Source organism: Aethalodelphis obliquidens, unplaced genomic scaffold, assembly GCF_003676395.1.
Source record: "Aethalodelphis obliquidens isolate GAN/ISIS:26980383/991018 unplaced genomic scaffold, ASM367639v1 scaffold32, whole genome shotgun sequence".
NCBI classification, from domain to species: Eukaryota; Metazoa; Chordata; class Mammalia; order Artiodactyla; family Delphinidae; genus Aethalodelphis; species Aethalodelphis obliquidens.
In genome coordinates this window covers 3,630,937-3,650,651 of record NW_020837976.1, presented here as the reverse complement: position 1 = coordinate 3,650,651, position 19,715 = coordinate 3,630,937, and the positions used below count along the sequence as shown (strand labels likewise).

At 42.1% G+C, this 19,715-nt stretch overlaps 1 protein-coding gene across 1 annotated transcript in view; it reads left to right on the top strand.

Annotated features, from left to right (window-relative positions):
* OSBPL1A (oxysterol binding protein like 1A) overlaps positions 1-19,715 on the top strand; it is a 210,704-nt gene that overhangs the window by 188,688 nt on the left and 2,301 nt on the right. The window contains exons 20-28 of the mRNA XM_027127621.1: positions 2,084-2,218; positions 3,208-3,305; positions 4,711-4,893; positions 9,330-9,437; positions 10,344-10,433; positions 10,668-10,794; positions 13,740-13,856; positions 14,422-14,545; positions 16,047-16,137. Coding sequence (XP_026983422.1) covers positions 2,084-2,218; positions 3,208-3,305; positions 4,711-4,893; positions 9,330-9,437; positions 10,344-10,433; positions 10,668-10,794; positions 13,740-13,856; positions 14,422-14,545; positions 16,047-16,137 — 1,073 coding nt within the window. The remainder of the gene's footprint in view (positions 1-2,083; positions 2,219-3,207; positions 3,306-4,710; positions 4,894-9,329; positions 9,438-10,343; positions 10,434-10,667; positions 10,795-13,739; positions 13,857-14,421; positions 14,546-16,046; positions 16,138-19,715) is intronic.

The window sequence follows — 19,715 nt, the reverse complement described above, 5'->3', positions numbered from 1 at the left end:
ATCCCACTTACAGAAATTTACTTTAAAACCATATTTGTTCATGTTCTAAAGGATAAGATTAAATAGTTTATGGTATATCTATAGACAGACTTTTAAAAAAAATTTAACAAATACATATAGCATTTACTAATGTGCCCAGAACTGGTCTAAGTGTTTTGCAAATATTAGTCTTACAACAATGCTTTGTAGTAGATTATGTTATATACACTTATATTAGTGCCATGTTATTGATAAGGAAACTGGCAGAGTTTAACTTGGCCAGAGTCACACATCTAGTAAATGAGAAAGCCTGCAGTGGAACTCAGTCTGATTCTGACATCTTACCACTGCGCAGTGCAGCGATTACAAAGAACTTGATGGACTCGGTGTTGTAATGTACGTGTATGTAAGACCTCCGAACACAGGAACAGCATAAAAAGGCAAGTGATGAGCCAGTACATAGAGCAGATCCCATGCATTAAAAGAATCCGATAAGATATGTGTGTGTACATACACGTGTGTGTAAACACCCAGCATTGTATCCCAAACTGTTGGAGGTGGTCTGCCTCTGAGGGGAGGAGCATTTTCATGTCTTTACTTCCATGACTGAGAATTACATATTCTTCTATTAGTTTTTGTGTGTTTTTTTTAAGAAAAAACTCATGAAGACATTATTAAGTAGAAGAAAGAGAGTCTAAGATATCTCAATTAAGAAAAGCCTTGGCAGTCCCAGCTTTCTGGACTTGGCCCCAGCAGTGAATTTCTGCACTTACTGAGATCTCAGGGTGTATATAGTAAAGCCTTCTTTTCTTCATCTCCTTATACATTCCCATTCTCCTTTGTCTTCCCAGTGAGGCAGCAGTAAACCTACCATTTCTTTTCATTACATTGAGCTGCTACACGTCTGTCTGCGTTCTGCAGTATTGTATGCTAATGCGTGAGCTTTTATTTTATGCGTTCCGATAGTAGTTTTGTGAAGGTTACTTTATTTTTAATTGTGCATATCTGTAAGAATGTGGATGTTTAGAGGGGGAAAGTCAGAGCCAAGACAGGTGGCGTTCAAGCTCGATGGCACCTTGGGATGGTTCACGGGGTCATGACTTTAGTCAGCGGGCTTCATGAAAGATGGGATTCTCACGGGAAAGGTAAATAATAGTAGGTGGAAGGTTGGAAAGATCATCAGACTATTCCAGAGAAAACCAAGATAAGTTTGTTCCCTAGTGAATTTGTTAAAGATCTCATGGTGCGACTGTTTGCTGGCAGGATATGGTAAGCAGAGTTGAAAGGTTGCAATTCAGGTCAGAGGACCCCTACCCAATCATTAAATTATTTTTGGAAGTCTACTGTGATTGTGTCATTCTAGCAGATAGAATTTAAAACCTATCCTGTGAAATACACAATAGCCTTCTAGTACCCCACTTCACAATGTGTAATGGATCAGTGTTCTCAGAAAACCTCAATGTTGTCAGTCAGAAACAGTCTGGGGCTTCCCTGGTGGCGCAGTGGTTGAGAGTCCGCCTGCCGATGCAGGGGACACGGGTTCGTGCCCCGGTCCGGGAAGATCCCACGTGCCGCGGAGCGGCTGGGCCCGTGAGCCATGGCCGCTGAGCCTGTGCGTCCGGAGCCTGTGCTCCGCAACGGGAGAGGCCACAACAGCGAGAGGCCCGCGTACCGCATAAAAAAAAAAAAACAAAACAGTCTGAAATTCCTTTGAAAAATTATCCACAAAAATGGTATATGTGGTTGCTCCTTAGCCCACTATGAAGACTTTGGGTCTTTGTGTCCCCATGACCTTTATATGCCATTTCCTAATTCTGATCTGAGGCAGACTTATTAATAGTCATCATCTCACTGCTCACCAGTAGATTGCAAGCTCCTCGAAGCCAAGGAGAATGTTCGGGTAGTCTTTGTATTTCCTTCAAGGCCTAGAACAACATACTCCACATGGTTAGATGCTCTGGGAAGATTATGAAATTGAACTGATACTAATTAAATGTGCTGTTTTCTGTGACTTCCTTTCCAGGAACGTGTTATGTAGAGACAGCAGCGTGTAAGTTTGCTGTGTATGTTGGGCATCACGGTTTCCTTTTTTTTTGTTAAATAGGAACTCTCCAAGATCACCATGCCAGTTATATTTAACGAGCCTTTGAGCTTCCTCCAGCGACTCACTGAATACATGGAGCATACGTACCTCATCCACAAGGCCAGTTCATTTGCTGATCCTGTGGAAAGGATGCAGGTATGTGTCAGGCAAGCACTGGGAAAGGTCTAAGTCTTAGGAAGTCTTCTCTGCCACCTTCTCCCCTCCCCCCGCCCCAACCACATATGCACAGAATTCATGTTAAGTCCAGTGTGAGGCTAGCAAATGTTATCATTACATAGTCAGCATGTTTGGAGAGTCGTCTGTGTTCCTTCCCCGCCACCCTCTAGTCAGAGTGCCACCATAGTGGAAAGACCAACGAGAATTGCAAGAGAAGCAGAACGTGGTCCAAAACCAAACCTGGATGTTGGTGAGCTGTTTCTGAGTCTTTGTTTTAGAAGGTAGCATTGTGTTAGGGTAAAAATATTCAACCATTCTTTCAGACTTTCTCAGTGTTTCCAAGAAGGAATAGATACATACATACACAGATAAATATGTGTATTTATGCTTATGTGTGTATATAAATATACACATACTACTATAGGTTAAAACAAAGGACAACAAGGAATTGCACTTTTTTGTTTTCCTCTGAAGAGAAGGCATTCATGTGATGTATATGGATTGACTAGACACAGGGAGAGTATAGTAGATACATTCTTTTCCTTCCAACAAAGCAATAGCATTCTAAATGGAGTCATTCTGTCTTTTCATTTATATAAATCAGCTTTTCCCAACCTCATTGGACTTGATACCAATTTGTTTAGTTTTTTCGCCCCATCCTAAAAGTGATTTACTTTTTAGAAATTTTAAAGGAATTAAGAGTAATTTAGGATTTGAGAGTTTTTTAAAAGTCCTTGAGAGAATTTGTAGCACAGTTGGGATGATCTTTAGGAAGTCTCAGAGTAATTTTCATTCTGAATATCCACATTTGCTTATTAGTTTGCTTATTAAGCCGTGTTAAAAATACAAAGTAATTAAGCTCCTCAAAATCATTTTGTAAATTACTGTTTTCAGCAGAATTTCAGTTCCTGAAAGAATGAGGAGGCAGCAAGGCTATTTTTAACTTCTCCTAATGCTCTGTCCCACAGTGTGTAGCTGCATTTGCTGTATCTGCTGTTGCTTCTCAGTGGGAACGCACTGGAAAGCCTTTCAACCCACTTCTGGGAGAGACTTATGAATTAGTTCGGTAAGATCTTTCACACTATTCCAGGTGGATAGTTGAATCCCCATGATTTACATAGCTCTTCAAATGAAAATGTATATTTTTTGAGCATTTACCAACATTTTGTATGACTGAAGAAAGTTAACAATTTTGTGTCTATAATATTTATTATTTTAGAAATTATGTCAAAAATATGAAAACATACATAAAATGAACCATTACAAGGATTTCAGTATTCCTGATCTCATGGGATTAGTAATCATCCTTTCTCCTTATGTAGACCATAAAGCATGATAGGGGTTTTTTGGGGTTTTTTTGTTTAAAAAATTAATTAATTAATTAATTTTTGGCTGCATTGAGTCCTCGTTGCTGAGCACAGGCTTTCTCTAGTTGGGACGAGGAGGGGCTATTCTTCCTTGTGGTGCGCGGGCTTCTCATTGGGGTGGCTTGTCTTTGTTGCAGAGCACGGGCTCTAGGCGCACAGGCTTCAGTAGTTGTGGCTTGCGGGCTCTAGAACGCAGGCTCAGTAGTTGTGGCGTACGGGCTTAGTTGCTCCATGGCATGTGGGATCTTCCCGGACCAGGGCTCGAACCCGTGTCCCCTGCTTTGGCAGGTGGATTGTTTTTTTTTTTTGCGGTATGCAGGCCTCTCACTGTCGTGGCCTCTCCCGTTGCGGGGCACAGGCTCCGGATGCGCAGGCTCAGCGGCCATGGCTCACGGGCCCAGCCGCTCCGTGGCATGTGGGATCTTCCCGGACCGGGGCACGAACCTGTGTCCCCTGCATCGGCAGGTGGACTCTCAACCACTGTGCCACCAGGGAAGCCCCGGCAGGTGGATTGTTAACCACTGCGCCACCAGGGAAGTCTCTGGGTTTTTTTAATAAGCATATAAAATATATTAGCATAAACTTACACTGTTGGCATACAGGCAGTGAATGTATCTAGAGCTGCATTTCCTGCTGTAGCTTGCTTCGTTACACACAGGTAGGGAATTCATTTGGCTTTAGTTTTTCTGAATCTTTCTCTTCCCTCCACAAATTTTGATCTCATTTATTCCCTAGATGTTTGTAAAGGAGATACATTAGATTCTTCAATCTTAATATAAATGGAATGATAAGTTTTAAATTTACATGGCTAATATTGTCAATTCATGAAAATCACCCAAATTCATGTGGGTGTTCTTTATTTTAATGTGTTTAAGTAGCTAGGTTTATAATAACATTGATTTTAGTTGTTTGGGTTGCATATGTGCAATTGCTCATGTGTTGTCCTTCCATCAGGATTATAACAAAGGATTGTTTACTTCGTCAAATCTGTTTCCTTAATACTTTAACATTGCTTTTTCACGGAAATGACAGTAATGTATACGTTCTGTGATAACAGTTTATTATATAACACTACCGTTTTTTGTTTGTTTTTTAAATCTTAAGAGATGACCTTGGTTTCAGACTCATCTCTGAGCAGGTCAGCCATCACCCACCCATTAGTGCATTTCATGCTGAAGGATTAAACAATGATTTCATCTTTCATGGCTCAATCTATCCCAAACTGAAGTTCTGGGGGAAGAGCGTAGAAGCAGAACCCAAAGGAACCATCACGTTGGAGCTCATTGAGTGAGTCAGAATCACGCCTTTAACTCTTTTCATGTGTACCTGCTCATTAGTATATACACTTGCACACAGACTTGACCTTGTTGTTCAAAAGGTGGAGACAAACTGCTTTTCTGAAGTGTAAATTTTCTACCATCATGTAAAAGAATTTGAGAAACATGGCCATAGCCATTGTTAATCATTAGCCTAGGTATGTGTAAAAAGTTTAACTTGATGTTTGACTGTGGTGTTTGTTTGGATCTATTTTAAGATAAAACGGAGTTAATCACTGCATGACAGTTCTTATGAGACAAGCTTTCTATATATCATGGTAATAATATTTTGGTTAACCATCTTTTAAAGTGAATTCACTTTGAGAAATATTGAAATAACAATCAAATTGATACTTCTTAGATATTAGGTTAAGTTGAAAGTTCTCTTCTTTTGCAATAGAAAAAAGATTGCCATGAAATACCTTTCCATTTATTTATGTCATCTTCAGTTTCTTTCATTACTGTCTTGTTGTTTTCAATATACAGGTCTTTCACCTCCTTGTTTAAATTTATTTCTAGGTATTTTATTCTTTTTGATGCAGTTGTAAATGGAATTAATTCTGTGCTCATGGATTGAAAAAATTAATACTGTTAAAATGTCCATACTATCCAAAGCGACATACAGGTTCAGTGCAATCTCTATCAAAATTCCAATGACGTTTTTCACACAAATAGACAATCCTGCAATTTTTATGGAATCACAAAAGACCCCAAATAGCCAAAGCAGTCTTGAGAAAGAAGAACAAAGCTGGAGGCATCATGCTCCCTGATTTCAAACTATATTACAAAGCTATAGTAATTAAATATATGGTATTGGCATAACAACAGACACATAGATCAATGGAACAGAATAGAGAGCCCAGAAATAAGTCTATGCAAATAGGGTCAGTTAATTTACGACAGAGGAGGCAAGAATATACAACAGAAGAAGGACAGTCTCTTCAATAAATGGTTTTGGGAAAATTGGACAGGCACATACAAAAGAATGAAACTGGACCCCTCTCTCATACCATACACAAAAATTAACTCAGAATGGATTACAAACTTGAACATATGACTGAAAACTATAAAACTCCTAGAAGAAAACATAGGCGGTAGGCTCCTTAACATAGGTCTTGGCAATGATTTTTTGACTCTGACACCAAAAAGAACAAAAGCAAATATAAACAAGTGGGACTACATCATACTAAAAAGCTTCTGCACAGTAAAGGAAACCATCAACAAAATGAAAAGGCAGCCTACTGAATAGGAGAAAATATTTGCAAATCATGTATCTGATAATGGGCTAACATCCAAAATATATGAAGAATGCATACCACTCAATAGCAAGAAAAAAAAATCCAATTAAAAAGTAGGCAGAAGATCTGAATAGACATTTTTCAAAGAAGACATACAGATAGTCAACAGGTAAATGAAAAGGTGCTCTACATCATTAACCATCAAGGAAATGCAATCAAACCACAATGAGGTATCACCTCCCACCTGTGAGAAAGGCTAGTATCAAAAAGACTAGAAATAAATGTTGGTGAGGATGTGGAGGAAAGGGAACCCTTGTGCACTGTTGGTGGATGTAAATTGGTGCAGCCGCTATGGAAAACAGTTTGGAGGTTCCTCAAAAAATTCAAAGTAGAGCTACTATGATCCAGCAATTCCACTTTTGAGTGTTTATCCAAAGAAAACAAAAACACTAACTCAAAAAGATATCTGCACCCCCATGTCATTGCAGCATTATTATACATATTATACATATTCCATACAACAGCCAAGATATGGAAACAACTCAAGTGTCCATCGTTGGATGAATGGACAAAGAAATTGTGGCATACACACACACACACACACACACACACACAAATATTACTCAGCCATAAAAAAGAATGAAATTTTGCCACTTGCAACAACATGGATGGACCTCAAGGACATAATGCTAAGCGAAATAAGTCAGAGAAAGTCTAGTACTCTATGATCTCCTTGTGTGAGAGAGAAAGATAAGAGAAAGAAAAAACAATAAACGGACTCTAATCCCAAGGTGACTCAGATATTGAAATCTGTATCAAAGACTTTAAAGCAGCTCTTATAACTATGCTCCATGACATAAAGATGAACTCTTAAAATGAATAGAAAGACATTGGAGCAAAGAAATGAAAGTATTTCTGGAAATTTTAGTACTGAAAAAATACAATAACAAAAATAATAACTGGATAGGCTTGATAGCAGAATGAAGATAATAAAATATGTTCTCGATCCACATGCTGAAAACTATAAAACACTGATTCCAGTTATCAAAGACTATGAGTGATGGAGAGTCATACTATGTCTCACCATACTTGGAATCCTTAATATAATTCAGATGTTAGTTTTCCCATAATTGATCTATAAGCAATCTGTATTAACACAATCTAAATTTAAAAGTCCCAGGATGATTTTTGGTACATAAAGAGAAGTTGATCCTAAAATTTATATGGAAGGGCAAATGAAACACTACAGCCAAAACAGTTTTGAAAAGGAAGAACAGAATTGATGGACTCCCACTTCCTAATTTTAAGACTTAACAGTAAAGCTGTTGTAATCAAGACAATGTTGTATTGACAAAAGGATAGACACATACATCAAGGGAACAGAGAATAGAGTCCAAAAAGTGACCCACAGAAACATGGTCAATTGATTTTTGACAAAGGTAAAAACCCAATTCAGTGAAGAAGGATAGTCCTCTCCACAAATGGTGTGGGAACAGTTGGAAGTACGTATGTTAAAAAAATGAACCTCAACTTACATCTCACAGCTTAAACAAAAATGAACTCAAAATAGACCATAGGCTAAAATCTAATATACAATTATAAGCTTTTGGAAGAAAACAGGAGAAAACCTTTATGACCTTGGATTAGGCAATGACATCTTATGGATATAATACCAAGGCACAGTCTAGAAAAGACAAAATTGATAAATTAGGTTTTATCAAAATGAAGAACTCTTGCTCAGTGACAAACACTCTTCAGAGAATGGAGAGGAGCCATAGATAGATAAACATTATTTGCAAATCATTTATCAACAAAGGACTTGTATCTAGAATGTGTAAAGAATTCTCAAAACAATAAGAAAACAAACAACCCAATAAGAAAATGGGCAAAAGATGTGAACAGACACTTCACCAAAGAGATATGTGGATGACAAATGAGCACACAAAAACATGCTCAACAGCATTAGTCATTAAAGAAATACATAATCATAGTGAGATACCACTACACACCTATTAGAATGTCCAAAATCAAAATAATTTTTAGAACTGACAGTACCAAGTGTTGGCAAGGATGTAGAGCAACCAGAAATCTCATATATTGCTGGGGGGAATCTAAAATGGCAGAGCCACTCTGGAGAACAGAGTTAACCCTATGTTAACCAGATAACATAGGGTTACAGAGTTAATCCTATGTTAACCAGATGACTCAGCAGTCCACTCCTAGGTGTTTACTCTGGAGAAATAAAGACTTAACATTTTCACAAAGACCTGTGCCCAAATGTTTATAGTACTATTAATTGTAATCACCAAGCAACCCAGCATGCTTCAGTAAGTAAATGCTTAAACTGTGATACATCCATACAGTAGAATACTACTCGGAAATAAGAGAGAGCAAATTATTGATAAGTAGAATTTAAAATGGATTATACAAATGAAGAAACTAATTTTGAAAGGTTACATGGTGTATTATCCCACCTATATGACATTCTGGAGAAGGCAAAACTATTGCAATGGAGAACAAATGAGTTGTTTAGGGACTATGGTTGGGGGAGGGTTTGACCATAGAGGGGCAGCATGAGCGAATTTGTGGATGGTGTGATGGAATTGTTCTATATTGTGATTATAGTTGTAGTTACAAAGATCTACACATGCACTAAAACTCACAGAACTAGATACACCAAGAAAAGTGAATTTTACTGTTTGTAAATTAAAAATAAATTTAGACATAAATGTACGAAGATGTAAAACGAATGTTTTCAAAAGCAAAGGATGTGTAAAATTGGAGCTTATTCACATACACAAGTTTTTCCCTTTGGTGAACTAGAAAGTACTAAATAGACTGTTTTCTAATTTAATTTTGTTTATTATGTTTTCACCAGACTTTTGAATGCTTAAGATGATTATGTACATAGTTTAATTTGGAGTTTGGTAGAAAGATAGAATTTTTTTCTTAAGCTTTTGTATCCTTTTAAGAAACAATAAGAGGAGTCAGATGATACCTATTTTACTGTGATTAACACCAGCAGAGTTTTTATGGTCTTAGAGTTTAGTCATCTCCAGCAGTCTGATGTGTTATCCTGAGTAATAGCATTTGAGGCAAATGCACTTTTTAAACAGAGTAACATTTCTCACTTATTTTTCTGGGCTTTGGTTTTCTTTTTGCTCTCCAGACACAATGAAGCATATACGTGGACAAATCCTACCTGCTGTGTACATAACATCATTGTGGGGAAGCTCTGGATTGAGCAGTACGGCAACGTGGAGATCACAAACCACAAGTGAGATGCTTCGTCCTCCTCCCCTGTCCCTTCAGTTGTCATCAGAGGGTGCCAGTAGTCCTTTTAAAAACGTTCTAGTACAGCCTGATGATAATTTAAGAACCAGGCAGTATAGCTCTGGAGTAAATAAAGCCCATCTATTTAATGAACAGATTTTATGTTAAAGTTTCTGATGAGGGGAGACTGGTGAACTCAGAGCTTTCTGCAGCCTTGGGGAATGTTCATTCCCGCCTCCTTCAGCTCATTTTGCTGATCCTGATTAGTTTGCATTGTTCACGTGGGGATGGGTGGCAGGAGAAACAAAGTTGAAAAGAGTTGGGTTCAAATCCTACTCTGTGACCTTAGGCCAGTGTCCTAGTTGGCTCGGGCTGTTGTAACAGAGCACCATGGGCCGAGTGGCTTCAACAGCAGACGTTTATTTCTCATGGTTCTGGAGGCTGGGAAGTCCCGGGTCAGGGTGCTGGCAGATTTAATGCTAGGTGAAGGCCCTCTTCCTGGTGTGAAGTTGGCCATTTTCTCAAATCGTTGTATGGCAGAGGGAACGATCGTCTCCCCGTATCTCTTCTTAGAAGAACACTGATCCCATTCATGAGGGTTCCACCCTTATGACCTAATTACCCCTAAATACCCCCGCGTGGGCGACTAGGGCTTCACTACATGAATTTGGTGGGCAAACATTCATTCCATAACAACAAGTCCCTTATTTTTTATGAACCTTGCTTTACATTTTCTCCGTGGTGGGTCCAGTATTGATTATGGGTTAATTATGATGCTCTCTGTGTGGAGCCCGGCATGCGTTAGGAAGTCAGTAAGCAGCAGCTGCTATGAGAAAAGTTTTCATAGTCACTGTTCTCTCCAGCGGCTTCTGTGTTGAATGGTAACCTGAGCTCACTATCTCCTTTACAGGACTGCAGACAAATGTGTGTTGAATTTTAAGCCATGCGGCCTTTTTGGTAAGGAGTTACACAAAGTTGAAGGCTACATTCAAGATAAAAGGTAAAGTTTCCATTTTAAATGCTGACTGGTATAGGGGTCGTTCACTAAATAAAGTGTTATTAAAATCTGCCATTACCTAGGAAACAAGCATTTCAGTAAATTGAAAAACTCTTTCTTCTGCAAGGAAATATTTCTTTCTTTAAAGAATCTGATTTGTAAGCATCTTTATAGTAATATTCAGTTACAGCGAAACGCTGGTTTAATTGCTGGCTAAACATCGGTTTCTCTTGACAGCAAAAAGAAGCTCTGTGCCCTCTATGGGAAGTGGACAGAATGTTTGTACAGTGTTGACCCTGCCACATTTGATGCTTACAAAAAAAATGATAAGAAAAATACTGAAGAGAAGAAGAACAGCAAACAGGTGAACGTCCCGGAAGGTGGCATTGAAGGAATCACGGGACTCTTTAAATTTGTACTAATCCTTTTGGAGGTGGCCTGTTAGCGCGTCACAGTGTGACCTCTTATGCTTGGTGCTAATGCATGTAATTTTTCTCCTTGAACCTTCTTAATGAACCAGTTATCCGCCTTGGTAGCGAATGTTTGACATAATCTCCCGTGGAGTACGGGTGTGTGCCATGCAGTTATGCACGCGGCATAGAACTCAACGTTGCTTTGGGAAGTTGGAGTTCATCTTAGTGAGACCAGTGTCCTTGTCCTCCTTTCTGTTTATGTGCATTAGCAGTTGAGATCATTTGAATATTTGAAATTTCACCCAGAATGATCACACACGTTTTCATGCTTGCAGCAGTTGTGTTGCCCTTTTGTATCCGAGATCCCTGAAGCTGAGAGCATCGCAGTTAAGGGATTTGTTCCTGGACGGCTGTCCTCGTCTTACTAAGCGTTCTCCTAACGGGACAGTTTAACGTTAGACTCTCCCCGTGTGAGGCCACAGGTTTTCGTCACAGGGCCCCGGGAGGCTGGACCGCTCAGCAGACTGAGCTAAAGAGAGCTTGCACCTATTTGGACAGGAAGCGTCGGAGGACTGATGACTCTCCAGTAACGGACATCACGATTCAGAGCACGAGCTCTGCTTAGAATCCCGCTTCTCCCACTTCTGAGTGGTTCAGTCTCGGGCAGATTCCCACCCTCTCTCCGCCTCAGCACCTTCATTTATAAAATGGGTACAGCAATAGCACCCACATGTCAGATGAGTTGACGGAGGTCAGGGGTTCCTGGTGAGGACAGCTCAGGGCCCCCGTCTGCTCTGAGCATCACACCAGCCACCGAAGCACCGTCTCAGAGTTTCCGGCTCCCCTCGCCACGCCGTGTCGAGCTCTCTGGGGCCCTTCAGGTGACTCTTACACATGCAAGAGTTTAGGAAGCCCCTAACCTTCCTCAAAAACAGAAGGTGTATGTCTGAGTGGCTTTCTTTGTAAGCCGGTTACCGGGGTCCCGGGGACAGAGCAGCTGGTGCAGTTGACGGCAGTGGCATTTCCCTGGCTGGGCCCTTCTCCCCTCCCTCTGCCTCCATCTCTGGGCACAGTCCACTTTCCTCCTCCACCTGGGGCTCCGCTGCTTCTCCTTCCTTCCGGGGGTTGCACTGATGCTTCTCTGCAGTGACCCCAAGACTGACGGGGCTGGAGAAGGAATGCTCCAGGATACCAGGCCCCAACCCGAACTCCTGGGCAGTGGCCCAGCCAACACAAGGCAGCTTGGCGAAGACATGGCCTCGTCCTCCTTTTACAGAGGTGGGAGGTGGCAGAGGAGGGCCTTGGCGAAATTCCAGAAAATCCCCCTCATGTCCCGAAAATCCCCAGTCAATCTTTGTAGAAAAACGGCCTTGCCCCTTGGAGAGAGAAGTCAGCCTCGTGCTCACCCTGCGTCTACTCTTGCCTCCCGTGTGCATCGGCCACCGTGGATTTCTGATGTTCCCGAGCGTATTTAAATGCCTTGGGGGAGCTTGTCACCAGTGTTGTCCCTTCCCTGCTGCTGTTTTTAAAGTTGCATATCTCAGCCAGTAGTTCTAGATTTGGTAACTGTGACATTGGGAATATGACTTAGCCTTCCAAAGGCTTAAATTCTTTATATATAAAATTTTATGGGTGGGCTTCCCTGGTGGCACAGTGGTTAAGAATCCGCCTGCCAATGCAGGGGGCACGAACCCTGGTCTGGGAAGATCCCACATGCCGCAGAACAACTAAGCCCGTGCACCACAACTACTGAGCCTGCGCTCTAGAGCCCGCGAGCCACAACTACTGAGCCCACGAGCCACAACTACTGAAGCCTGTGCATCTAGAGCCCGTGCTCCGCAACAAGAGAAGCCACCACAATGAGAAGCCCGTGCACCGCAACAAAGAGTAGCCCCTGCTCGCCGCAACTTGAGAAAGCCCGCGTGCAGCAATGAAGACCCAACACAGCCAGAAATAAATAAATTAAAAATAAATATTTTTTAAAAAAAATTATTAAAAGAAACTTTATGAGTTTATTACATAAGGACTAAATATACAGAGAGCTGCTAGCAGCTCTGCCAGGTTGGGTGTGGGGGGGGCGTGCAACCAGAGGAAATGTTAGTTTCTTTTTTAGCCTTACATCTTTTTGATTGATTGATTGATTGACTATAAATTTATTTATTTATTTTTGGCTGTGTTGGGTCTTCGTTGCTGTGTGTGGGCTCCTCATTGTGGTGGCTTCTCTTGTTGTGTAGTATCAGCTTCAGTAGTTGTGGCACTCGGGCTCAGTAGTTGTTGCTCGCAGGCTTTAGAGCGCAGGCTCAGTAGTTGTGGCGCACGGGCTTAGTTGCTCCGCGGCATGTGGGATCTTCCCGGACCAGGGCTCAAACCCGTGTCCCCTGCATTGGCAGGCGGATTCTTAACCACTGAGCCGCCAGGGAAGCCCCTAGCCTTACATCGTTTTAAATCCTCTTTTTATAGAATGCTTTCAGGATCCCTACTGGTTTGTGTTGTTGATAAATTCAGTTAAATGCTCCAAGAATTTAATCTTTTCTTGCTCTCATAATGTTCCAGTCAATACTTAAATGGGTTATTTTGGCTTTTAAAAAAAACTTTAAAAATACTACAACATGATAGTAAAGGCATGATGATGGTGATGGTAATGGCTTGAATGCGCAGAACCCTAAATGAGACCACACGTAAGGCTCACGAGGCTCGCCGCGCTTACTCACTAGGCCTGCATTTATTGGCTCCCTGGCCTGTGTTGAAAGATGAGGCTGTGAGAACGAGAAAGTCACGGTGCCCCGGCCCTCGTACAGTTACATCCTAATGCTGTGCAGTCAGCGGTGTTTATTTTACAATTTGTAAGTATATTCTTTTGAAAACATTTGTTTTGTTCATCTGTTGGTTCTTCTAGATGAGCGCATCTGAGGAGTCAGACGAAATGCCAATGCCAGATTCCGAGAGCGTGTTTGTCATTCCTGGGAGTGTTCTCCTGTGGCGAATAGCCCCGCGGCCTCCCAATTCGACCCAGGTGAGGCTGGGCGTGCTGAGTGCGGCCTCCTGTTTACTGGGCTCTGACGGTGCTTTTCCCCCGGCCCAGGCGGGACCAGGAGGAGGCGGGTGGTCACCAAAAGCTCCTAAGTCGTCCCTCTGTGGCTTCTAACCCGGGACGGGGCATTCGTGCCGCCCAGGCCTCCTGGTGTCTGGCTGGCCAGGACGCCTTGGCGTGAGGCTTTGGGGGGCTTCCTTAACAATTACTGAGGGGCAAGACTGACTGTCGTTAAATGCAAGGTGGTGCAGCCAGATCTAGCAAGTAAGGATTTAAGTGAAGAACAGAGAATGTTGGGTTTGCTTGTATCTCTCCTTCGAGGTGATGGTGGTGGAAGGTATTCATGCTGGGAGGCCTGCTGGGGGGCTTTCTTTGAGACAGATGCCCACAGGTGGCGCAGACTTGGGTGAAAACACTGAGATGTGTGGTCTGAGAAAGGCCGTTGTCACCACAGAACAGGGGGTCATGGTCAACTGTTTCTGCCTTCAGGGTTTCATTCTGCGTTATGCCCCGGTATATGTTAATTTGAACATTTTCTTCTTTTCAGATGTATAATTTTACTAGCTTTGCAATGGTTTTGAATGAAGTAGACAAGGAAATGGAGGGTGTCATTCCTAAGACAGACTGCAGGCTACGTCCTGACATCAGAGCCATGGAAAATGGGGAAATAGGTAACCAGCACCTGATGGCGGCACCAGTGAAGATTGATTTCTTTGAGGAGGGTGGTTTGTTTTACTCCTGGTTACTGTCAGCACTTTACTATGTTAGCACAACCATCTTTAGTCTCTCTTAGAGACTTTTTTTTAAAGTATTTATTTATTTGGTTGCTCCGGGTCTTAGTTGCAGCACGTGGGCTCCTTAGTTGCGGCAGGTGGGATGTAGTTCCCCGACCAGGGGTGGAACCCGGGCCCCTTGCATTGAGAGGGTGAAGGCTTAACCACTGCGCCACCAGGGAAGTCTCTAGAGATTTTTTTTTTTTAATTAAAATTCAATTTAAATTCAGAAACTTTAGTTTAAAATTTGGGAATCTGAGGTGGACCTCAGCCGCTCATATTTCATTGTCTCAGTGATACTCCCTAATTTAATGTAATACATACGGCCAGAGGCATATCTGACATATCAGAGGAGAATTTGGGACAATAATACCACATTTATCAACTTTTAACTACATTCTGACTAGTTATTTCACTACATATTTCAGAATTTAAATAGCACCTTGTGAGCCTCAAAGAAGTGCTTGGCCTTGGTTAATTCTGACATTTTATTTTGTGCTGTTAAATTTCTTCTTATTCAGTGGTTCTCAGAATGGGGGCAGTTTTTCCTCCAGGGGACGTGTGGCCGAGTCTAGAGACTTTGGCTGAAACATCTGGGGAACTGCTGCTGGCATCTAGTGGATGGGGGCCTGGGTGCTGCTAACGTCCTGCCGTGCCCAGGACAGCCCCCTACGAAGAATCATGGGGTGCAGCGTGTCAGCAGGGCTGAGGCTGAGAAACCTGCTCTAACTAAACACTGACCCTCCCTGTGAATTATCCGTGAGACAGTGCGACAGCGCTTTGGAAAACGGTTTGAATTTCTTACGAACGGAATCTGGAGGAGCTCTGTGAGGTCTCACTAAGAATTTAGAAAATTTTCACGTGTATTCAGTTTTTCCACCCAAGTTTTCACTGAAGCATTTTAACATGATTTTTTTTTGGCCTTAAGAGTAAGCCGGCACCTTGGGTAAATGCAGAGGTTGTCAAGGGCAAAAGCTGTAGGAGAGGACTGGGTGTTGAGTGCGAACCTGGGGATATGTTAAAATTTTGACAGGATAGGGCTTCCCTGGTGGCGCAGTGGTTGAGAGTCCGCCTGCCGATGCAGGGGACACAGGTTCGTGCCCCGGTCCGGGAAGATCCCACATGCCGCGGAGCGGCTAGGCCCGTGAGCCATGGCCGCTGAGCCTGCACGTCTGGAGCCTGTGCTCCGCAACGGGAGAGGCCACAACAGTGAGAGGCCTGCGTACCTCAAAAAAAAAAAAAAAAAAAAAAAATTTTGACAGGATAAATTTCGTGGTGTTCATGTTCTGATAAGATGGAGATGTGCTGATACCTGACTCCGTAAAGTGATGGTACTGAGTGCTGTGCCGGGCAGTCTCTACGTGTAGAGTAACGGTTTTCACTGCTGTGCTGATTCTAGATCAAGCTAGTGAAGAAAAAAAGCGACTTGAGGAGAAACAAAGAGCGGCCCGCAAGAACAGGTCCAAGTTGGAGGAGGACTGGAAGACGAGGTGCGATGAGGAGCTTGGGGTGGGGGGGCTGGCAGACGGGGGACTGCAGAGCCTAGCTCACTGTGCCCTGCGAGTTGTCAAGTATTTTCCACTGGCTAAGTTCAAGCTGAAAGGGCCGCATGTGTGCAAAGAGAAAGGACTGTTTGGAAGGTAAGGTTAAAATGTTCCTACACAATTACCACAGGTACGTGTCAGTTACACAAACTATCTTTCCTTCTTATCCAGCAGAACACTGTCTCTTCTATTTTTAAGAGGGAAGGCAGAGTTACAGATTTTGGCATGAAATAGGTTCAGAGCCATTTGCTCATATATGAGTAAATTACAGGGCCATTAGCTTATTACATATATCATGTATCACGGATATTTAGACAATGCCTTTACTCTTCCAAACACAAGGGACTTGACATGTCCCGGAAACACGATTTGTTAAAGTGACATCTTGGATTCCATTCAGCAACAGAAACTGGGCAATAAAATTTGCGAGTTTTGAAAGTTTGTTCTTTTTAAGAATCAGGAGTTACTTAGTCACTTGTATTGAGTAATAGAATCTCTTGTAAATAGGAATAGAATAAAAACATTTTCTACATTTATATTATGTAATAGAAACTGTTGTCCCATTATTCCAAGTTATTAAATAAATTTCAGAGCCAATATGGGCATAATTTCACAAGCAGTTTAGTAGATATTTTTTGGTAGCCCTTTTGCGTCTTACACGGTTATTAGAACTAGCAATGACCTTAGATAGCATCTAGTCCAGTGGTTTTTGGACTTTTTTGTTAGCATCAAAATCTTTTTTGCCAACGAACACGTAAAGAATCTACAAATATAAAACACATGGCCACCAGGCTGCTCGGGTGGGAGCTGAGCGGTAGGGCTCGCCTTCTCCCTCCCACACACACACACAGGATCTGGGAAACCACTAGAAAGCCATTAGTCTGGAAGTCCCCTCGTTGTATGTGAAGAAACCAAATGCTGGTGTATTTCATTTAAGAGACTCGCTCAAGGACAAGTATGCCGCAGACCGTGATTAGAAAGAACCACAAAAACCAAAAGCACATTGCCTTCCTGCAATCCCTTCTGAAAAGATTTGCTAGATTTTAATCATTGTTTCTAGTCTCTTCTGCGGAAAACCCACTTTGTACTGTATTTCTAATTTGTTTTGCTTTGTTGGCCACAGCGCACAGCTTGCGGGATTTTAGTTCCCCAACCAGGGAACTGAATCCCGGGCACACGGCAGTGAGAGCCCCAAGTCCTAACCACTGGACCACCAGGGGATTCCCTATTTCTGATTATTAACTCCTTTATTTTTCTGGCCACATTTTCAAGTGTGCAAAGTAAGAGAAAAGTATTACTGTCAGGTAAAGTCCTACGTGCAGAAAGTAAGGAGCTTTAGACAGCTCTGTGTTAGCCTGAAAATAAAAACCAGAAGCTACGTTTGTGAGCTCCACTTTGGAGCCTTGCACGTGCTCGCTTCCACTGCTGTCTCTTAGCACCAGTAGTTCTTATATGAATATACAGACCTTAAAAATGACCCTACTGACCCTTTGTCCAAATGAATATGTGCTTGGAGTCTTTTTCCAGTAGTGTGAGAGGTGGCGTTCACTGACTGGGTCTACTCCTGGCTGATCACGTGCTTTTTGAACAGCGTGGTTCCGTTTGTGTCGGGGCGGGGATGGGGCAGTTTGTAAAGGAGCATGTTCTGCCAGGTAGAGCTGAAACCAGCCCTCAGAAATCAAACCCAGAACCTTATTGTGTAACCTGTCCCCAGTTCTTCCACACTAAAAGCTGGCTTTCCTGTTGACACCAGTTTCACTCATTTGAAAAGAGTTCCAGCTTTGGGATTTTTCAGGCTTTAAACTGTGGTTCCTGCATATGGAAGTGGCTGCTTGTGATCCGCCCTGTTTTCCTAGAGGAGCCCAGAGACCTTAATAAGTGGGGTTATGTGGGGAGAAAGTGGGGGGACTGGCGATAGACACAGGATTTGAAGAGAAGGCGGGTGGTGAGGCCAAAAAAGTTTGATGACGTCATCTCTTCCCCCAATGCAAGCATCGTGCAGAATTAATATTTTATCTAATGTTATTTTACTGATACAGACCCATGGACTCTGTAGACTCAGAAACATTGACTAAAGGGTCACAAAGAACAAAGACATCTCCTCACCCCCCTCCCTCCTTTTCTTTTGCCTCTGCTTGCCTAAAATGTTTAATAAGACTTTGAAAAGACAGCATGGACTTTTTTGTATGTGGAGGGGGGTACACTGATGGCAGCAGAGTTTCCCAGACGTGAGTGCTGGAAATTAAGAGACTAGATGTTGAGAGAAACTCTAATCCCTAGTATCAGACCTTCAGATCCGAGGTGCTCATCTTTCGTGCCATGTTGCAACTCTCTCCAAGGAGTGCTCCCCGAAGGGAGGCCTTGCAGACATGGCCTTTAGAGCACTTGGCTTGTGTGTGAACAAAAATACATTCTTTGCTATTGAATCTGCTGTTCTGCACAGTCTCTTTGCACTTGACTTTCCAGTTGTCCACTTTGTATGGAAGAAATCCTGTGGCACAGGCCTGAGGCTTGGTTAATTTTTAGAATTTTTTTTGGTTACCTTGATTTTGATTTGCCTGATTTTCTGAAGTGCTTGATTTTACTAAGCCTGACTACAAAAGTGCTTTTACTACGTGGACTTTTGAGACCAAAAGGAGTAAAATTATATACTTCATATTAGACAAAAATTCTGTGACTTTGATCAAACAGTGGTTCCTTAAAGTATTTCCAGCTTGGTTACCAAAGTCTGAAACACACATATCTTGATCATTTAAAGTAGACTTCTAAGTTTTCTAATTAGGGAAAAGTCCCCAAAGCAAAATAATATATGTAATATTCTAGAAAATCTGGCCTAGTGGGCATTTACTATATCAGTCTTCAAGGAATTAGCCTTATCTGAAGCATTTTTTGTGTCTTAGGGTTTTTAGTGCTGCTGCAGTGATTAATAGGACCACTTGGGACTTACCAAACAAATCTAAGCTCACTCTAATTGTTAAATATTTTTAGAGGCAATTTATTTGGAAAGAATGACAAAGACATACGAAACTGTTTTCATAAATATTACTGAAAACTAAATCATATTAGAAAATGTTATACAAATTGAAATTTGAACAAATAATTTTTCATTTCCATTACCCAGAGGAAGCTGGGAATGTGGAAAATGGATGACTTGTTATTTATTTATTTATTTATTTTTATGAATTTATTTTTGGCTGTGTTGGGTCTTTTTTGCTGCGTGCAGGCTTTTCTCTAGTTTCGGCGAGCAGGGCCTACTCTTCGTTGCAGTGCGCGGGCTTCTCATTGTGGTGGCTTCTCTTGTTGCGGAGCACGGGCTCTAGGGCGTGCAGGCTTCAGTAGTTGTGGCGTGTGGGCTTCAGTAGTTGTGGCTCGTGGGCTCTAGAGCACAGGCTCAGTAGTTGTGGCACACAGGCTTAGTTGCTTCGCGGCATGTAGGATCTTCCAGGACCAGGGCTCGAACCCATGTCCCCTGCATTGGCAGGCGGATTCTTAACCGCTGCACGACCAGGGAAGCCCCATGACTT